Here is a 16,604-nt window from a genome sequence, read left to right as displayed (position 1 = left end):
TCCGCCGAAGAAATGGCAGAGCAAGGATATCAGATGGATTCTGTGAAATTCTCCTGTTCCATTTGTTTGGATCTCCTGAAGACTCCGGTGACTATCCCCTGTGGACACAATTACTGCATGAACTGTATTGGAAACTTTTGGGACAATAAGGACAGGAAACAAAGCCACAGCTGCCCTCAGTGTAGACAGACGTTCACACCGAGGCCTGTTTTGATGAAAAACACCATGTTAGCAGAGTTGGTGGAGGATCTGAAGAAGACTGGACTCCAAGCTGCTCCAGCTGATCTCTGCTATGCTGAACCTGAAGATGTGGCCTGTGATATCTGCACTGGGAGGAAGATGAAAGCTGCTAAGTCCTGTCTGGTCTGTTTGGTTTCTTATTGTGAGAATCACCTCCAACCTCACCATGATGTGCCTGGTCTGAAGAAACACAAACTGGTGAATCCCTCCAAGGACCTCCAGCAGAACATCTGCTCTCGTCATGATGAAGTGATGAAGATCTTCTGTCGTACTGATCAGCAGTGTATCTGTTATCTCTGCACTATGGATGAACATAAAGGCCATGAAACAGTCTCAGCTTCAGCAGAAAGGGCTGAGAAGCAGAAGGAGCTCCAGGTGAGACGAGAAAACATCCAGCAGAGAATTCAGTACCAAGAGAAAGATGTGAAGCTGCTTCAACAGGAGGTGGAGGCCATCAATGTCTCTGCTGATAAAACAGTGGAGGACAGTGAGAAGATCTTCTCTGAGCTGATCCATCTCATCCAGAAAATAAGCTCTGTTGTGAAGCAGCAGATCAGATCCCAGCAGGAAACTGAAGTGAGTCGAGTCAAAGAGCTTCAGGAGAAGCTGGAGCAGGAGATCACTGAGCTGAAGAGGAAAGACGCTGAGCTGAAGCAGCTCTCAGACACAGAGGATCACAACCAGTTTCTCCTCAACTACCCCTCACTGTCAGCACTCAGTGAGTCTACACACTCACCCAGCATCAAGACCCGTCCTCTAAGATGCCTTGAGGGTGTGACAGCAGCTCTGTCAAAGCTCAGGGACATAATACAGGACGCGCTGAAACAGGAACAAACAAATGCCTCGTTGCAAGTCACTAAAGTGGATGCAGCCAAGAAGGTGGATCCAGTTATGAAAGTTGATGCCTTACTGTCCAAACAAGAACCAGCATCAAGAGAGGACTTCTTAAAATATTCACGGAAACTCACACTGGATCCCAACACAGCGCACAAATATCTGGAATTATCTGAAGGTAACAGAAAAGTTACTATGACTAACAAAAACCAATGTTATTCAAATAATGAAGACAGATTCACCAGAAGATGGCAGGTCCTGAGTAGATCACGTCTGACTGGACGTTATTACTGGGAGGTGGAGTGGAGCGGGGGATCAATCGAAATAGCCGTCGCTTACAGGGATATAGAAAGAGAAGGGGACACAAACGACAGTTCTTTTGGAATGAATGAGAACTCTTGGGCTTTGTGCTGCTGGACAACAGGTTACACATTCTACAGTGACGAAGTTCAAATCCCCATCCCAGGTCCAGTTTCCTCCAGAGTCGGAGTGTACCTGGATCACAGTGCAGGGATTCTGTCTTTCTACAGCGTCTTTGGAGCTGACTGCTGTTTCTGTAAGGAGGTGATGATTCTCCTCCACAGAGAAAAGGCCGTATTCACTGAGCCGCTGCATGCTGGGATTTGGCTTTCACGTTCCACAGGAACCACAGCAGAGATCATTAAATTCCAAAAGTAACTGAAATAAGTGAAGGAGAGTGGCTCAGTTCATAGCTTGGGTTTAATTGTACCCAATATGTATGCCTAGCCATCTAAAAAATTCAAAGTTACTCAGAGGCTTAGAAGTTGTTCAAGATGTAAGCAGGAATTCTTCTTTTAATTAAAAGCTAAAAGGCTGCATGCTTCTTAGTGAGTTTTAAAAGCAGGGAATCATGTTATGTATTTTCCAAATACCACATAAACCAAAAAAAAAAAGGGTTGATTGTGTAACTTTAAAATGGCAGGGCTGTAAAATCGATGCTGCAGCAAGTAAATCTGCAAGTAAGTGACACATCTGACATAATCCAATTCCTTTAATTTTTTTTATAGTAGGCCTAAATCTGGTATAACATTACATTATACAGTTGTTAACATTAAACCATGAGATTTAAGTTGACTCCTTTCCCAGCTGTGTTTTCAGTGCCATATGTTTAAGTGTGGAGCCCATCCATCCCGTCCGGCTTCCCTCCGTTAGCTGCTTCGCAGGGCCTGGGCTCCATGGATGTCGGGGCCCCACTGGGGGGCTATGAAGCTAAACCAGTGACTGCTTGCTATGACATCGAAAAAGAGATTTGGCCTTGTAAAATATAATTGTCAGGATTATTGCCTGTGCATTGTGGACAGATGTAAGATTGTACAAAACCCATCCAAAATAATTTTTTACCTGTATAATGTACTCTATGAAGGATTTTGTATTGTATTAGTTGTAAATTCAAATTTCTAGTCATTTTGAAAGTTCTTAAACATATCTGTTCAAACCTGACTGATAAATCCCCTCCGAAGAGATATTGAATAATCTAGTTTGAACAGTCTTGTAAAATTTAGGTAGTTTGATAGTTGATATTCTAAGAATGTTTTTTTATCAATACAAAATTGTATATTTATCCTATCAACTTTGACAAACTCAGTTCCTTTATGTTCTAGGTATTCAGTACTTTCATTCTTCCAGTAAGGAATGTTGTAATATTGTAAATATTGTAATATATTCGATTCACAGTAAATGATTTCTACATTAAAATTAGAAGTGTCATAATTTTTATTTTGCGCACATTTTCAATGCTAAAATTATATATTTTCATAGTTTTTTTGTCATTGTTAATTTTTCATGTTTATATAAAAAAAATTGACTGAATATGTCATGTAACGTCACTCAGCTTAACCAAGCAGAGTTCATGTGCACAAGCAGCAGCCAATGAGATGTCACGTCCAGCCACTGTCTGCGCGCTACTTCTCTATTTCCTTTTCCGTCTGAAGCCGAGCATAGAGAGACCACACAACGGCCCGAGTGCAAAACCTAATAAGTTACAAGAACTAAGTAAAATATTTGTCTATTGTCTATAGTGGTGCAACATGAGAGGAGTCCAGTGCCACTTTGAAATTGAGAAAACAAGTGCTAAAACGGTGGCAACGGACAAGCATTTTGACCGCGCCGGAACTGAGAGGGGACCTCACTCTCTTGTGGAGTATAGGCAAATCGCTCAGGTCTTTTGGTGTATGGTCAAAATCTGTAAAGAAGAATCGTTTAGATGGCGAGCCAACCCAATTGAGCCGTGGAACCAGAGTCTACATTCATTATTACGAAGAGCAGATGTACTATCTGCTGTGGTAGGATTGTACCAAGCCATCTGCATGGATACTTGTTTGAACTTAGAAACAGGATTAAGGAGTGCACTCCATTAGACAAACTCATTCACCAATAAAAGGGAACAAAGCTCTAGTGATAAACAAAGTCATTGGGGATTTGAAGGCACCTGTTTATTTTTTTGTATGCCAATATCTGTTGTTACATTTCTATGTCGACAAGTTTTTCTACTAAAGTCAAATTTATATTTGCAGCCCCATCGTGTTTGTGTTTTCATTGTGGCTGTTCAAGTTAGTTAAATCGAGCTCTGTTCGGACCTAGCTTTATAATACATGTGATAACTCAGAGGTGGGTTAAAATATTTTTTTTTTTTGTAGGATGTCAGGATTATTACAGATGGGTGTACGGCTACATGGGATAAGTGATGTAATTTTAAAAAACTCCCACCCACTGCATGAAAAGTGTGATTTTCGTCACTATGCGGCACTGTAGATTGTCGTGGAAGTTCAGGTTAACGGCTGTTCACGGTAATTTGCAGTCAACACCGAAAACTGCCATGAATTGTCAGAAATTGACGTGGCAGTTGTCCCCCCCATGACCCCCCTCCTCCTAATTCTAGGGGAGGCTTTAACATGTAGATGAAAATGCTGTGAGCTATACAAACACAAATCAGTGTTGCAGGGGGAGGTTTCGCCTTTAGCAAGACAGAGCCACATTTCACAGACTTTAGCTGTGGGTGATTATAGAATGGTATGTGACCACAAATCTTACAAACCTTTGTGCCATCGCGTCTTAGCTCGTAGGTTTCAGTAAGTATGTATACTGTCATACATTTTGGACAAACCACATACTGTAAGAAGTTGTCACGGAGGACACCAGTCCATTTCCTCAAGGAGAATAAAGTCTTTGGAATATTGCTTGCAAAGGCAGTGAGGGAATTAGCACACACAGACAACATTTCCAAGTATCCACATGAAATGTTTGATGCACAGAAGAAGTGATGTGATGGCATTGTCAGAAATGTTGAAGGTTGATTGCCATGACAAAAGCATCATGGCCAGAAGTTTCATCAACAAGTCTCCTGGTTTTTCACTTGTGGACTGATCACTTCGTAAAATGTGTTATTTAGTTAGAAGTTATAAATTTACTGAAGGCTGTGGCTGGAAATAATTGGGGTGCAGATAGACAATCATTATTAAACATATATAAGGCTCTCATGAGATCAATAATACATTATGGCAGTTTTATTTATGGAGCAGCAGCTAAAACATTACAACGAATAGATAGATTACAAAGTAGGGCTTTACGTATATGCACAGGAGCAGTGAAAACAACACCTATCAACGCTCTTTTGGTAGAGACTGGAGAAACTCCACTGGAATTCAGAAGAATGAAATTAGGTTTAGTATATTGGATAAAAATTAAAAGTAGTATGGATGAAAATGTAACTTCAACAATTTTACAAACTTGTTGGGAATAAAAGGACAGGCCAAGAATGGTGTCTTAAAGGATAATTGGGAAATAAAGGAAATATAAAGGATATTTATAGATTAAGGAAAGCATTATTTATTTATTATTTATTATCTTCAGAATACAAAATTAACAAATAGAATTTAATAGATGTAAAACAGTGTTGCTACACACCATGGGCGGATCTACAGGGGGGCAAGGGGGGGCAGCTGACCCCCCAATATAGAGCCTTGCCCCCCCAGCTGCCCCCCTAACTTTGTTGATCCAAAAGCTGTACCTGTAAAAACAACCTGCCACTATGTTCACAGGCTTCTCAAAACAATACATTTACCAAAAGGTTGCAATTTAGTTTTTTATTTTTAATGTATTATTTGCCACCGTCCCTCAAATACTTAGCTACGCCCCCTGATTCAAACGTGCAGGGCGCAGTTCGCGCTCAGTCTGTCTGACACACACACACAGTCTGCAGCGTCACGGTGGCTCTGTAGTGTGCAAACCAACTGGAGAGACTGAGCTGTCCCAGGGCATCTGAAGGTGAAGTGACTTTTACCAGGTGTAGTTTAAACACACGTTTCACTTAAAAGTTACATTTGTAGTCAATATCTGCTAAAGACGATTAGCAAAAACAGCGAGTGTGTCGGTTAAATCCTTCCCTCGGGATTTGTAAGAGCACTCTTCCCTTTGATTAATGTTAAGAAAAAAACAGCTTAATAAAAAAATACAAAATATTTTTGTATCCATAACGTTAACTGATTTACTGATGGTAACCGTTATGCCGCCGTTACGTTACAACACACAGGCTACAGTGTTGATTTGATTAGCTGAGCAGTCCTATAAATCCAATTCCTCTCAGATATCGCAGCAATGAAACCAGGTTATAACTGGGGAAATAACAAATACAATAGAATTAAGTAGTCTAAACATAACTGGTGTGTGAATGTGATAAATCTTTCTCATTTATATTTGTTATATAGGCTATACTACAATACCTATATATATATATATATATATATATATATATATATATATATATATATATATATATATATATATATATATATATATATATATATATATAGGTATTGTAGTATATGCTACCTAACTTATAAGTTCTATGGCCCTACAGTGTAGGCTAATGAAATACAAGGATAACCAGAGGTTTTCACATATTGACTTTCGCATGCAAATATTACTTCATAGGCCTAGCCATGAAAAGGAAGGCTAAAAGTGGGGATATAACCAGCTTTTTTGCAAAGAAAATTCCAACAAGTACACAAGAGGAAGAGCGCAAGGGAAATGAGGGAGAAGGCAGTAAACTGGAGAGCCCAGGAGGGTCAGTGCAGGAAAAGACTGAAGGAGACACAGAAATAAGTGACGAAGAAGAGGAAATACATGAAGGAGACACAGAAATGAGTGAAGGAAATGAGGAAATAAGTGCAGGATCTGAGGAAAAAGAAGAATCAGTGAGAGATGAAGAGGAGGCTCCAGATTCAGAGAGAGGAACAGACGCAGGGAATGATCAGGAGGAGGAGGAGGAAGATGACAGAGAGGAAGAGGGTAGACCTGAAATTCTCCCTGGACCACATGGTATGTTTTTATTCTTCTTCTATATAAATTGCCATACAGAGGGATAATATATGTAATGCCACATATGCATTAGCTATGTCCATGTACTGTTCAATTGCATTAGATAATCATATTTGGCACTCTTTGTTTTTTAAGATATATCAAAATGCAAAGGTGATGCAGCAGTACAGCCTGATTTAAAGACATTTCCAAAGACACAACGTGGAGCAGCAAAAAGAAGCTTCCACAGGGAGTGGTACAGTTCTTGGCCATGGCTTGAATATTCCATGTCTAAAGATGCAGCATTCTGCTTTGCATGCAGACATTTTGCACATTTGAAAAACAGTGTATTCACTTCAGAAAATGGCTATTCTAACTGGAAGAAGGCCACTTCCAAAGACAGTGGGTTTAGTGTACATTCCAGAGCAGACACACATGTGAATGCAATGATTGCATGGAGTGAGTTTAAAAGAATGGCCAAGAAAAACACAACTGTCTTGGGAATGATGGGAGATGAAAATCAGAAACAAGTAATCGAAAATCAAAAGTACATCAAAACTTTAGCTGAAACCTTGCTGTTGACAGCCACTCAGAATATTTCCCAACGTGGCCATGATGAATCAGAAAACTAAAAAAACAGAGGAAATTTCCTTGAGATTTTAGATCTTGTGAGTAAACATGATGCCTTAGTAAAAAAGCGGCTGTGTCAGGGTCCCAAAAACGCTAAATACACAAGCAAAAGCACGCAAAATGAGCTTTTGGAGTGTTTAGCAGAAATGGTGAGAGAGGAAATTATAAAAGAGGTTAAAGAAAGTGAGCACTTTTCTATTTTAGCTGATGAGACTAAAGACATTCAAAAAAAGGAGCAGCTATCTCTGGTCGTACGATATTATTACAATGGTGTGGTTCAGGAGAGCTTCCTTGAGTACCAGAATTTAGAGCACTTAGATGCAGTAAGTTTGACAGAGAAAATTATTTCATGTCTAGAAAAGTATGGACTGGAATACAAAGAGAATCTGGTAGGCCAAGGCTATGATGGGGCTGCAGTCATGAGTGGCAGGTGCTCTGGGGTCCAAACAAGGGTTAAAGAAGTTGCCAAACATGCATTTTATGTTCACTGCAGGGCACATTGTTTGAATCTTGTCATTGTGGACAGTGTAAAAAATGTCCCAGAAGCTGCATGTTTTTTCACTTTGCTGGAAAGACTGTACACATTCATGTCAGGCTCATATGTTCACATTAAGTGGATGGATGTTCAAAAAGAAATGTTCAGTGGTGTGCCACCACGAGAACTTCCTAGGCTAAGTGACACTAGATGGGCCTGTCGCTATGCTGCATGTAGAAACCTTATGGACAGGCTGCCTGCAGTAATAAGAGTGCTGGATGAAATTTCAGATGAGGCTAATCCACAGAGAGCTGTAGACGCAAGAGGACTTCGTTCTCAAATGGATTTTAATTTCATAGGGCTCCTTGCAGTCTTCAGAAAAGTTCAAGGTGAAACTAAGATTTTATCTGAGATGCTCCAGTCAACTAATGTGGACCTTACCAAAGCAGCTGACCTTACTGAAACCCTCAGACAGACATTGGAAGATTATCGTAAAGAGGAGAGCTTTAATGACCTGTGGAGTACAGCAATTGACACATGCAATGGTTGTAACATTTCTACTATTGTCAAATCCAAAAGAACCAAACACACATCTAGGATACTACATGATACTCTTGTAACATCTACACTTGGACAGCAAACACACATTGACAGCAAAGATGCCTTTAGAATAGGTATATTCATTCCCATCATAGACTCAATGATCAGTGAAGTGGACAGGCGCTTTTCTAACTCTAGCAGTAAAATTATGAGGGGTATACAAGCTTTAAACCCATCCAACAATGACTTTTTAAAGGAAGAATTAGTTTTGTTAGTGGTTGAGGAATACGGCTCTGAATGGCAAGACTTAAAAACTGAGATACACCAGGCAAAAAGACTTCTTGAAAGAAGCAGAGCAAACGGCAAAGTAAACCCGTCCAGTCTGACGGAGTTTGTGACATTCTTGGTGCCTTTTAAAGAGGTTTTCTTTGAACTTTTTCGCCTGTGCAAGATTGCTATTGTTTTGCCAGTTAGTACTGCTGGGTGTGAGCGAAGCTTTTCCACTTTAAAGCTTGTAAAAACTCACCTGCGCTCAACCATGGCAGATGACCGTTTGAGAAATCTGGCTGTTCTCAGTATTGAGAAACAGCGTGCAAAAGCACTAGATTTAGATAAGTTTGTCAAACGTTTTGCTGCTAAGCACAACAACCGTCGCCTTAAGCTTTCTTAAAGAAATGGCTGACCATGGGTCATTTGTGGTTTCAGGGCATAAGTTTTTAGGTAGAGTATTGTCCGCTGTTTCATACTTGTAGTCCACTGCATCTTGGACACAATTATTATAACAAATAAATTAAAGGGATTTTGCTTGTTAGACTTTTACTTTTCAAAAGATGCAGGTTTTTTTTGTTCGATCACTGCACTTTGCTTATTCTGTTGTGAATTTAAAAGAAAAACTTTGTAGTGTGTAAGGGCATGATTAAACAACAACTACTGTAGTTTAAAAGTGTTTTGTGTTTATTTGGTTAAAGCAGCTCACATATAAGGATTCCCATGTACCGTCTACTTCTGCCACCCTGCCAAGACCTCTTGCCACCCCTTTGCCCCCCCATGTAAAATTTTCTAGATCCGCCACTGCTACACACTCATTAACAGTAGGTGGCGGTATGCACCTTAAAGTTGCTTGCGATCCGCCATGATAGAAGAGAAGAAGAAGACGAAGAAGACAAAGAAGAAGAAGAAAAAGAAAAACGTGCTGAGCGCTCCGCTACTGTGTGTTCATGTCCACTTCTGAGCCTGAAGATGAAATAAAACCACAACTGCTGGTAAGTGATCAATGGCTGGACGACGTCTCGCGTTCAACCCGCCTTCAACTTGCAAGAACAAGCTTTATTAAAGTGTATTTTTTGTGATTCACAAAAAGCAGGACGCCGTCTTCACAACTCGGAGACAAATTGCAGGCGCTATGAACCAGAGCAAGGGTAAGATTTAAAGAATATGCTTTCATTCTGCGGTAAAAGGAAATAGATACGGATAGATACCGATCATAACTGTACATTTTGTTTTCACAGACTAATCTCGCCTCATAATGAGGCGGTGACCTCCTATTTGCTCTGAGCAATATATGCAAGTCCAGATTTACACGATGTTGATAAAGACGACATTGTGTGTAAGTGACTTGTTTTACTGTTTTCTCCTTCCTTGTTACTGTGACTTGCGTTTGATTTTTATTCATACCACTCTCATTTAATTGTTTTCCAGCCGCTTGTAAGACGTATTATGAGACGGTACGCAGGAGCTTCAGATATACGCAGCCAGAGAACTCAATGCGGGCGGAAGCTGCCAAGAATTTAGCTCGGAGTCGAGCTAGAAGAAAGAGGGTAAGACTTTATTTGGTGACTACAGTGTTGCCAACTCCTCAGTAAGGAAAGTAGCTATTGGCTGGTCTAAAAGTCGCTAGAAGTCGCTGAATGACGTCATCGCCTAATTTGCATAATCTGCCACATGACGTGATGTGCATATTATTGACGCTGTGTGAGAAATAACGTCGTAAGAGAGAGACAAAAAGTGAGTAAAAACACTCAGAATATATATAGAGCTACTTTTTTCTGTCCATTAATGTTTATTTATTATTATTATTATTATTATTTTATTTTATTTATTTTTTTTATTAATGTTTATTTTATTACAATACTAACCCTCCTCCTTTATATATATATATATATATATATATATGCCAACCAATCACGAGTAAGAACATTCAAGCCTGGCCTGGCCACGTGTGGTTTTGCTGCCAATCACGAGCTGTTTTACTTGTTTGAAATAGTGGTTTCAGCCAATACTGAGTAGGTTATTCAAGCCAGACCTGGCCAGCCGCGCGGGTTCGCTGCATTCATATGCTAATTAGGGCCATTAGTACAGCTGATCGCTCTCCACATATGTCATAGTCCGGTTCAGAGAATTTGTGGCACTGACAAACGGCGACAAGCGCGGGTTGCAAATTGTCGTTAACTGCCGAAAATGAGGGAGATCTGCGGTAGTTTACGGAGACGAAAATCTCACTTTTCATGCAGTGACCATGATGTCAGAGAAGAGCTAATGTTATTTTTAAAGCACACATGGCGTTTTATATTTGAGCAAATAAACGGCAAATCGGAAATCTTGATATTATTACATATTTTCTATTCTGTGTCTAGCCAGGGTTCATCTAAGGGATTACATTTTATCCATTTTGAGATGTATTGTATGTATCCAAAGAAATTTAGAGATGGAGGAGTCTAGAGATTAAAACCAGTCAAATGACGGTTAATTGGGGATCGTTGCGAAAAAGTAATTAATTCTAGGTAAAACCATAATTTTAATTGAAGCAACCCTACCCATAAATGAAATTGGAAGTGATTTCCATCTCACAAGATCCTCTTCTGTCTTCTTTAAAAGAGAGATGTGGCTAAGTTTTAGTAAATCTGCCGATTCAGATGACGTAGTAATACCCAAATATATAATACTCCCTGATTGCAGTTGTAAATCTTGGGGGTGCTGTAAAGAGCAGTTAAATGGCAGTATTGTAGATTTAGACCAATTAATAGAGTAATCTGAGACTTTTGAGAAATATTCTAGTAGTCTAATTACTTGAGAGAGAGAGGTATTTGAGTGCCGGGGATATAAAACAGAGTAAAACATCATCTGCATAAAGACTAATTTTCTGCTGTATTTTCATGCATTTTATATCTTTAATAACATTAGTTTGTCTAATTGTTGCTGCTAGTGGTTCAATAAAAATGGCAGTGAAGGAGATTGCAGGCATCTATGCCTAGTGCCCCTCTGGAGACAAAACCTGAAAGATGTTTGATTATTTGTCCTGGCACATGGTGTGTGGAAACTCTATTAACCAATTTATTAAAAAAAAATCCAAAACCAAATTAATGTAGATTAGCAAATAATTAATTATATCAAATTCTTTTTCTGCATCTAAAGACAATATATTGGATTCAATGTTGTTTACTATAGGAATAATCTATTTAATTAAGTAATCTGCATGGATGACTGCCTTCCTTTAATGAAACCAGTTTGATCAGGGTATATTATGAGAGAACTGACTTTATCTAATTGTTTTGCAAGAGCTTTACAGATTATTTTAATATCCATAAGGATATTGGACAATAGCTGGTATGAAACATAGGATCTTTGGCTTAAAATGGAGACTAATGGTAGCAAAATTCATATTAGGCAGGAATCTGCCATTTTCCCGAGTTTCCTGCAACATTTTGTAGAACATTGGTGCGAGAATATTCCAGAACTCTTTATAAAACTCAACTGGGAATCCATCTGGACCTGAAGCCTTTTTATTATTAGGGCATGGTTTTTAGAGCTTCCTGAATTTCTAATGTTGTCAGTGGTAAATCCAGGGTCATTGTGTGACAATTTATGACATAAATTGTCACATAAATTTTATGTGATAATTTAGAAAGGGTTAAATTATCCAGAAATTGCTTGATGTCATTATCTGATGGATTTATCTGCAATGTGTATAGATTTGTTGAAATCTTGGAAGGTGTCGTTTATACTTTCCGGATCATATAATGTATTACCAGTTGGGCCTGTAACTGCTAATATAGTTGTTTTTTCTTTGTTTATTTTTAGCTGTTTAGCTAAGAAGCTTCCTGACTTATTGCAATGTTCAAAATTTCCTATTTGAAGTCTTTAGATAAAAAATGTATTTTACTCAGGGAGCTGCCGATTAAGAAATAGTCCTAACAAGAGTAAGAATGATGGACGTTTGAAAAGAAAGTATATTCCTGACTGTTGAAGAGATCGCCATGCATCGCATAATCACTCATGTATTGTTTGACTACATTTAATGATTGCCAATGTGCTGAGTCCCTGTTGTATTTAACCTGTCTATTTCCTAATTTAGACCAAAGTTGAAGTCCCCCTCCTATAAATAGAGAGTGATCTAGGTGTTCTGAAAGTGCATGGAAAAGGTTTGTGGAATAATGAGGGATCAACAACATTTGGGCCATATATACTGACAATACATAACTTTTGGTTATGAATAGATATGTTTTTTAATATGAATCTGACTTCAGGATCTACAATTTGCACAATATTGTAAAACTAATGTTTTTGTGGATTAAAATCGCTACTCCTCTTTGTCTAGAGGTACAGCAGACAGCAAACACATTAGGGAATTCAGCTGAGTTAAGATCATTTACAGAACTAATATAAAAAGGTGTTTGTGAGATCAGAAAAGATGTTTAATGGGGGAGTGAGCTTCCACGAGGTTAAAAAGAGCAATTTGGTTTATTGAGTTAGCAATGGAATCAGCCCGGAGGCTGCAAAACACTCATGAATCACTTTTAGAGAAAACACTGTGGTAACAATGATTGTTTGAAACTGTTTTACCTAAATTTCGTTTAGACTAATTGAAGCTTGTTAGTATTAAGAGCTGGCCTGTTGCTGCATATTTCTGAAGGCCCATCTTACCACGGTTCCAGATTTGCCAGTAAATGAAGAATACGTTGATCAGAGGTAAAACATTGCAATATGCATATTTAATTTATTAGAAATTAAATATGGAGACAGAGTCTTATATTACCATTATAAGATGATTTCACAGCGCGATGCAGGATTCTGTGTAACTTTCACTACTCTGAACTCATCTTTTTAAAGGTGAGACCCTCCCATGTTTTCTTAAGAGGAGGGGGAATCTGTTTCGGATAAACGAACTCTCTTTCTGACCCACCCCCTCCATGTGTTATCCTACCCAGCAACTGGGGGGGAGACATACCTTAAGCCGGGGATATTTTTCTTAACAAGCTTCACTGCAGATAAAAAAAGATGGACAATGTTTAATTTAGACAATATGACATCACAAGGACTTGAGTCGACAAAGATGCTTGGCCACTGCTCTACCTCCACAGATACTAGTGGGAGTGATCCACTACTGAGAGAAAGAACTGATACAGAGTTTTATAACAACTACCCTTCACGTAGAGGGATGGTCTGCCACTGATGGGAACACAGCGATTGGGGGGTCGACAGTGTCCTCCACTTAAGACAACACTAGAATGGACAGAAAAAGCCAAGGAGAAGAGGTGATCAAGGAAATTCAACTTACATCAGAGGATCTCCATATGCTGCAACAAAAGATGAGTGCAGCATAACACACTTCAGTGCTCACTAAAGTTTTCTCATACACAAAATAAAGAAAACACGTTGAAAAATATCATGTTCCACATAGGTTAAACAAAGTTTTCCAGACTAGGAACCTTTGACCAGTAGTTTGCATCAAGTCTTGCTATACTGAGCACTGATCTATTATAACTATTAAAATGCACACACACATTGCCTATATTACATTTGTATTCTTCTACCTTTCCATGTGTGCTTACAGATTTCCTGTTTGTACCAAGTGTCTGATCATCAACCAAACACGATCAAAAACAGCCTGAATAGATTCAAGTAGTTTTAAAATGATTCTATTAAGGGGGAAAAAACATGTCCAACTCGATCTGAAGCTGTTCAAAAATAATATTGCTCCCTTTGTCAGCTAGAGAATTAACTGACTCAGCATGTTTTTTTGGATAAACTGAGTTCAGTTTCATAAGCCACAACCAGCCTATTTACTGTCAGAACTTCAGCTCAACAAGCCACAGACAGTCTCAACAATAGAGGAAAACATGGAGCTGGTACTGTGCATGGGAACCTGAATGTTATTAGAGGTAACGGCATAAATATTACTCCGGGATAATCTATGGTAACATCAACTAAAACACCCATTTCCGGGATTAGCAGTCACCTGACTAGACCGGCCAATCACAGGAGCTGTCAATAGCTGTAAAAAACGGCAGTTTGTTTACGACACTGATCTCTTTTTATTCACTGGGTTGCTGATTTTGGCGAAAAACTGAAGTCACTGGCCGCCATCTTGCTCCTCCCTACTCTCACAGAATCCCACAGGATTTGGTTGCAACAACAAGCAGTTTTGTGGCTGTGTGAAAACGTTTCACAGGTCATTCTATAGTCACTGGATGTACTAACACTATCAACTGCTAGGATATTATGTGCTGAAATATTTACACGTTATTCATATTAAATACATTTATGTATATATAAATATGTGTATATTTATATATGTATACATATATGTAAATATATGTTTTTGTATATTGTTATTTATATATTTATGTTATTTATACAACGTACTCACTTTAATTATTCTGCAGCAGAGCAGTTTACAGTCATGTTATTCATGTATTTTTCAAAACACCAGATGCTTGAGATGGATAAAATATCCTTTCTTTTGCACAATCAATTAACAGTTGAGTTAAAGTGAATCAGTTGCATATTTTGTTTTTTTACTGACAGATCAGGAGAGTTGCTTTTGAACAACTTGAAACGTAGAATAAAGAAATAATTAATGAGAAGTAAAAAAGATCTTTGAGGATCTCATGCTGGTAAAATTGAAGCTTCAGTCCCCCTAGTGGTCAGGTAAAAACAGTAAGTACAAAAAAATCCAGGTGAAACGGTAAAATCAAAGTAACGGTCCGTCATTGTGTCGTCGTTCCCTTTCATCTCAGTCGTCCAAACCAGGAACAAAACATACAGATTTCCTCCTTTCGCACTTCAGTAACAACTCGACCATTAAAAGCAATCCAAGCTTATTTAGGTCCTTTCTGCCTGGCAAAAAAAGAAAAATCTCAGTCTAAAAAATACTGGAACAAATTCATATCATCTAAAAACATTGTAGGTAAAAAAAAAAGAAAAGAAAAGAAAAACAACCCGGCAGGAAAAACCCTGTAGTTTAACGACGTTTTTTTTTTAACTTTCCCTCTTCAGTTGACGGAAGATATTCCACATCAGAGGAATGAAATGTAGTTTTTAGGCACAATCCCGCGCTTTCCGCCCGCAACTCCCACAATCCACTGCTCATCAACAGACTCCACCTGCGTGAGGATTTCCCCGACCTACAGAAGGAGCGACAGAATAAAATAATCCTTAAAAGTCATTATTAAAAACACGCAAAGAAGTTAATCTAAGAAAGAAAACGCTTTTACATCACGCACCTTCAAGGTGAGCTCATCTGGGTTCTCTGCTGTGAAATCAAACAGAGCTTTAGTCGTTCCTTTAGCTGCAGACTGCTGGCCTGTGATTGGCTGAGCTGCTTGCAAAAAAAGAAAGACATGTCGACTTGTCAGGAAGTGAATAAACTCATCACTCAACAAGATATAAAGTTAAAACATGTTTTTAAATACTATTATCTTATATTTATGAAACTGAAAAGTCAAACTTAAAGTGCAAATTCAGCTTTTATCTGATTTTATTCTTCTTCGCTTTGCAAAGATGGCGGCTTTGACCTCAGGAAGCTGCTTTATAACTGAGGGGGGTTCTTTGCTCTGTACCCTGACAGGGTTGAGTGAAAGCGGCGGGGTAGAGACCCTCTCTCCCAGCCAGTCGTCCTCTCCTCCACTCTGCATCCACATGCTCTGTCACTTGAATCAGCGCCCCCTTATGGAAGGACAAGTCCTCTGCAGTCTGACCTAGGAAGTCAAACAGCGCCACCGCCCACTCCTCTGCCTGTTTACACAAATAAAACTCAGCTCTAGCACAAATAATCACGCCAAACTCACAGAATTAGTGCTGTGTTGACATTTTCTAAGTAATCATATTATATTTTTAAACAATAAACCAGGCGGCATCTATGGAAAACATTATAGAACAATAGAAAATAGAACTACACTCACCTCCGATTGTGACGGTTTGACGGTCACTGTGAAAAAAAAGGAAAAAAAAAATTATTATTTTAAAAAAAACAAGATGTATAAATAGCTGTAAAAAGAAGGTAGCAAGTGAAAAAGCACCTGCCCGCAACACACAGATATAACTTCACATGCACGGAAATAACACGCAAGTTTGTAGCCCCATTAGTGTTGAACTGTAACTTTAATATGCATAAAAACTGAACCAAGAACATGGATATATCAATGCACAACTCCAAAAAAATTAATGCAATATGAAATATGAAAATGAAAAAAGAATAGACTATCATCAGAGCAGCCGCTCCACAAACGTGTCTTAGCCTAATTAACGTCATGCAGTTAACAAGGTGCGAAGGAGATTGCTCTTCTCCGCA

General features: G+C 38.8%; 1 protein-coding gene and 1 long non-coding RNA gene across 2 annotated transcripts; both read left to right on the top strand.

Moving 5' to 3' along the window:
• On the top strand, nt 1-2,681 carry LOC118565824 (tripartite motif-containing protein 16-like). The gene has a single exon (XM_036146856.1). The coding sequence runs from the start codon at nt 13-15 to the stop codon at nt 1,750-1,752; it is 1,740 nt and encodes a 579-aa protein (XP_036002749.1). The 5' UTR covers nt 1-12; the 3' UTR covers nt 1,753-2,681.
• A 6,832-nt stretch (nt 2,682-9,513) lies between these two features.
• On the top strand, nt 9,514-9,816 carry LOC118565855. The gene is made up of 2 exons (XR_004932667.1): nt 9,514-9,641; nt 9,734-9,816. It is a non-coding gene; the product is annotated as an uncharacterized LOC118565855 (long non-coding RNA).
• Nucleotides 9,817-16,604: the final 6,788 nt, after the last annotated feature.

Source organism: Fundulus heteroclitus, chromosome 14, assembly GCF_011125445.2.
Source record: "Fundulus heteroclitus isolate FHET01 chromosome 14, MU-UCD_Fhet_4.1, whole genome shotgun sequence".
Lineage (NCBI taxonomy): Eukaryota > Metazoa > Chordata > Actinopteri > Cyprinodontiformes > Fundulidae > Fundulus > Fundulus heteroclitus.
This window is presented reverse-complemented; position numbering and strand designations above follow the sequence as displayed.

What these genes read in the sequence shown, in the direction of transcription:
- LOC118565824 (XM_036146856.1), top strand. Translation starts at nt 13, where the DNA reads ATGGCAGAGCAAGGATATCAGATGGATTCTGTGAAATTCTCCTGTTCC.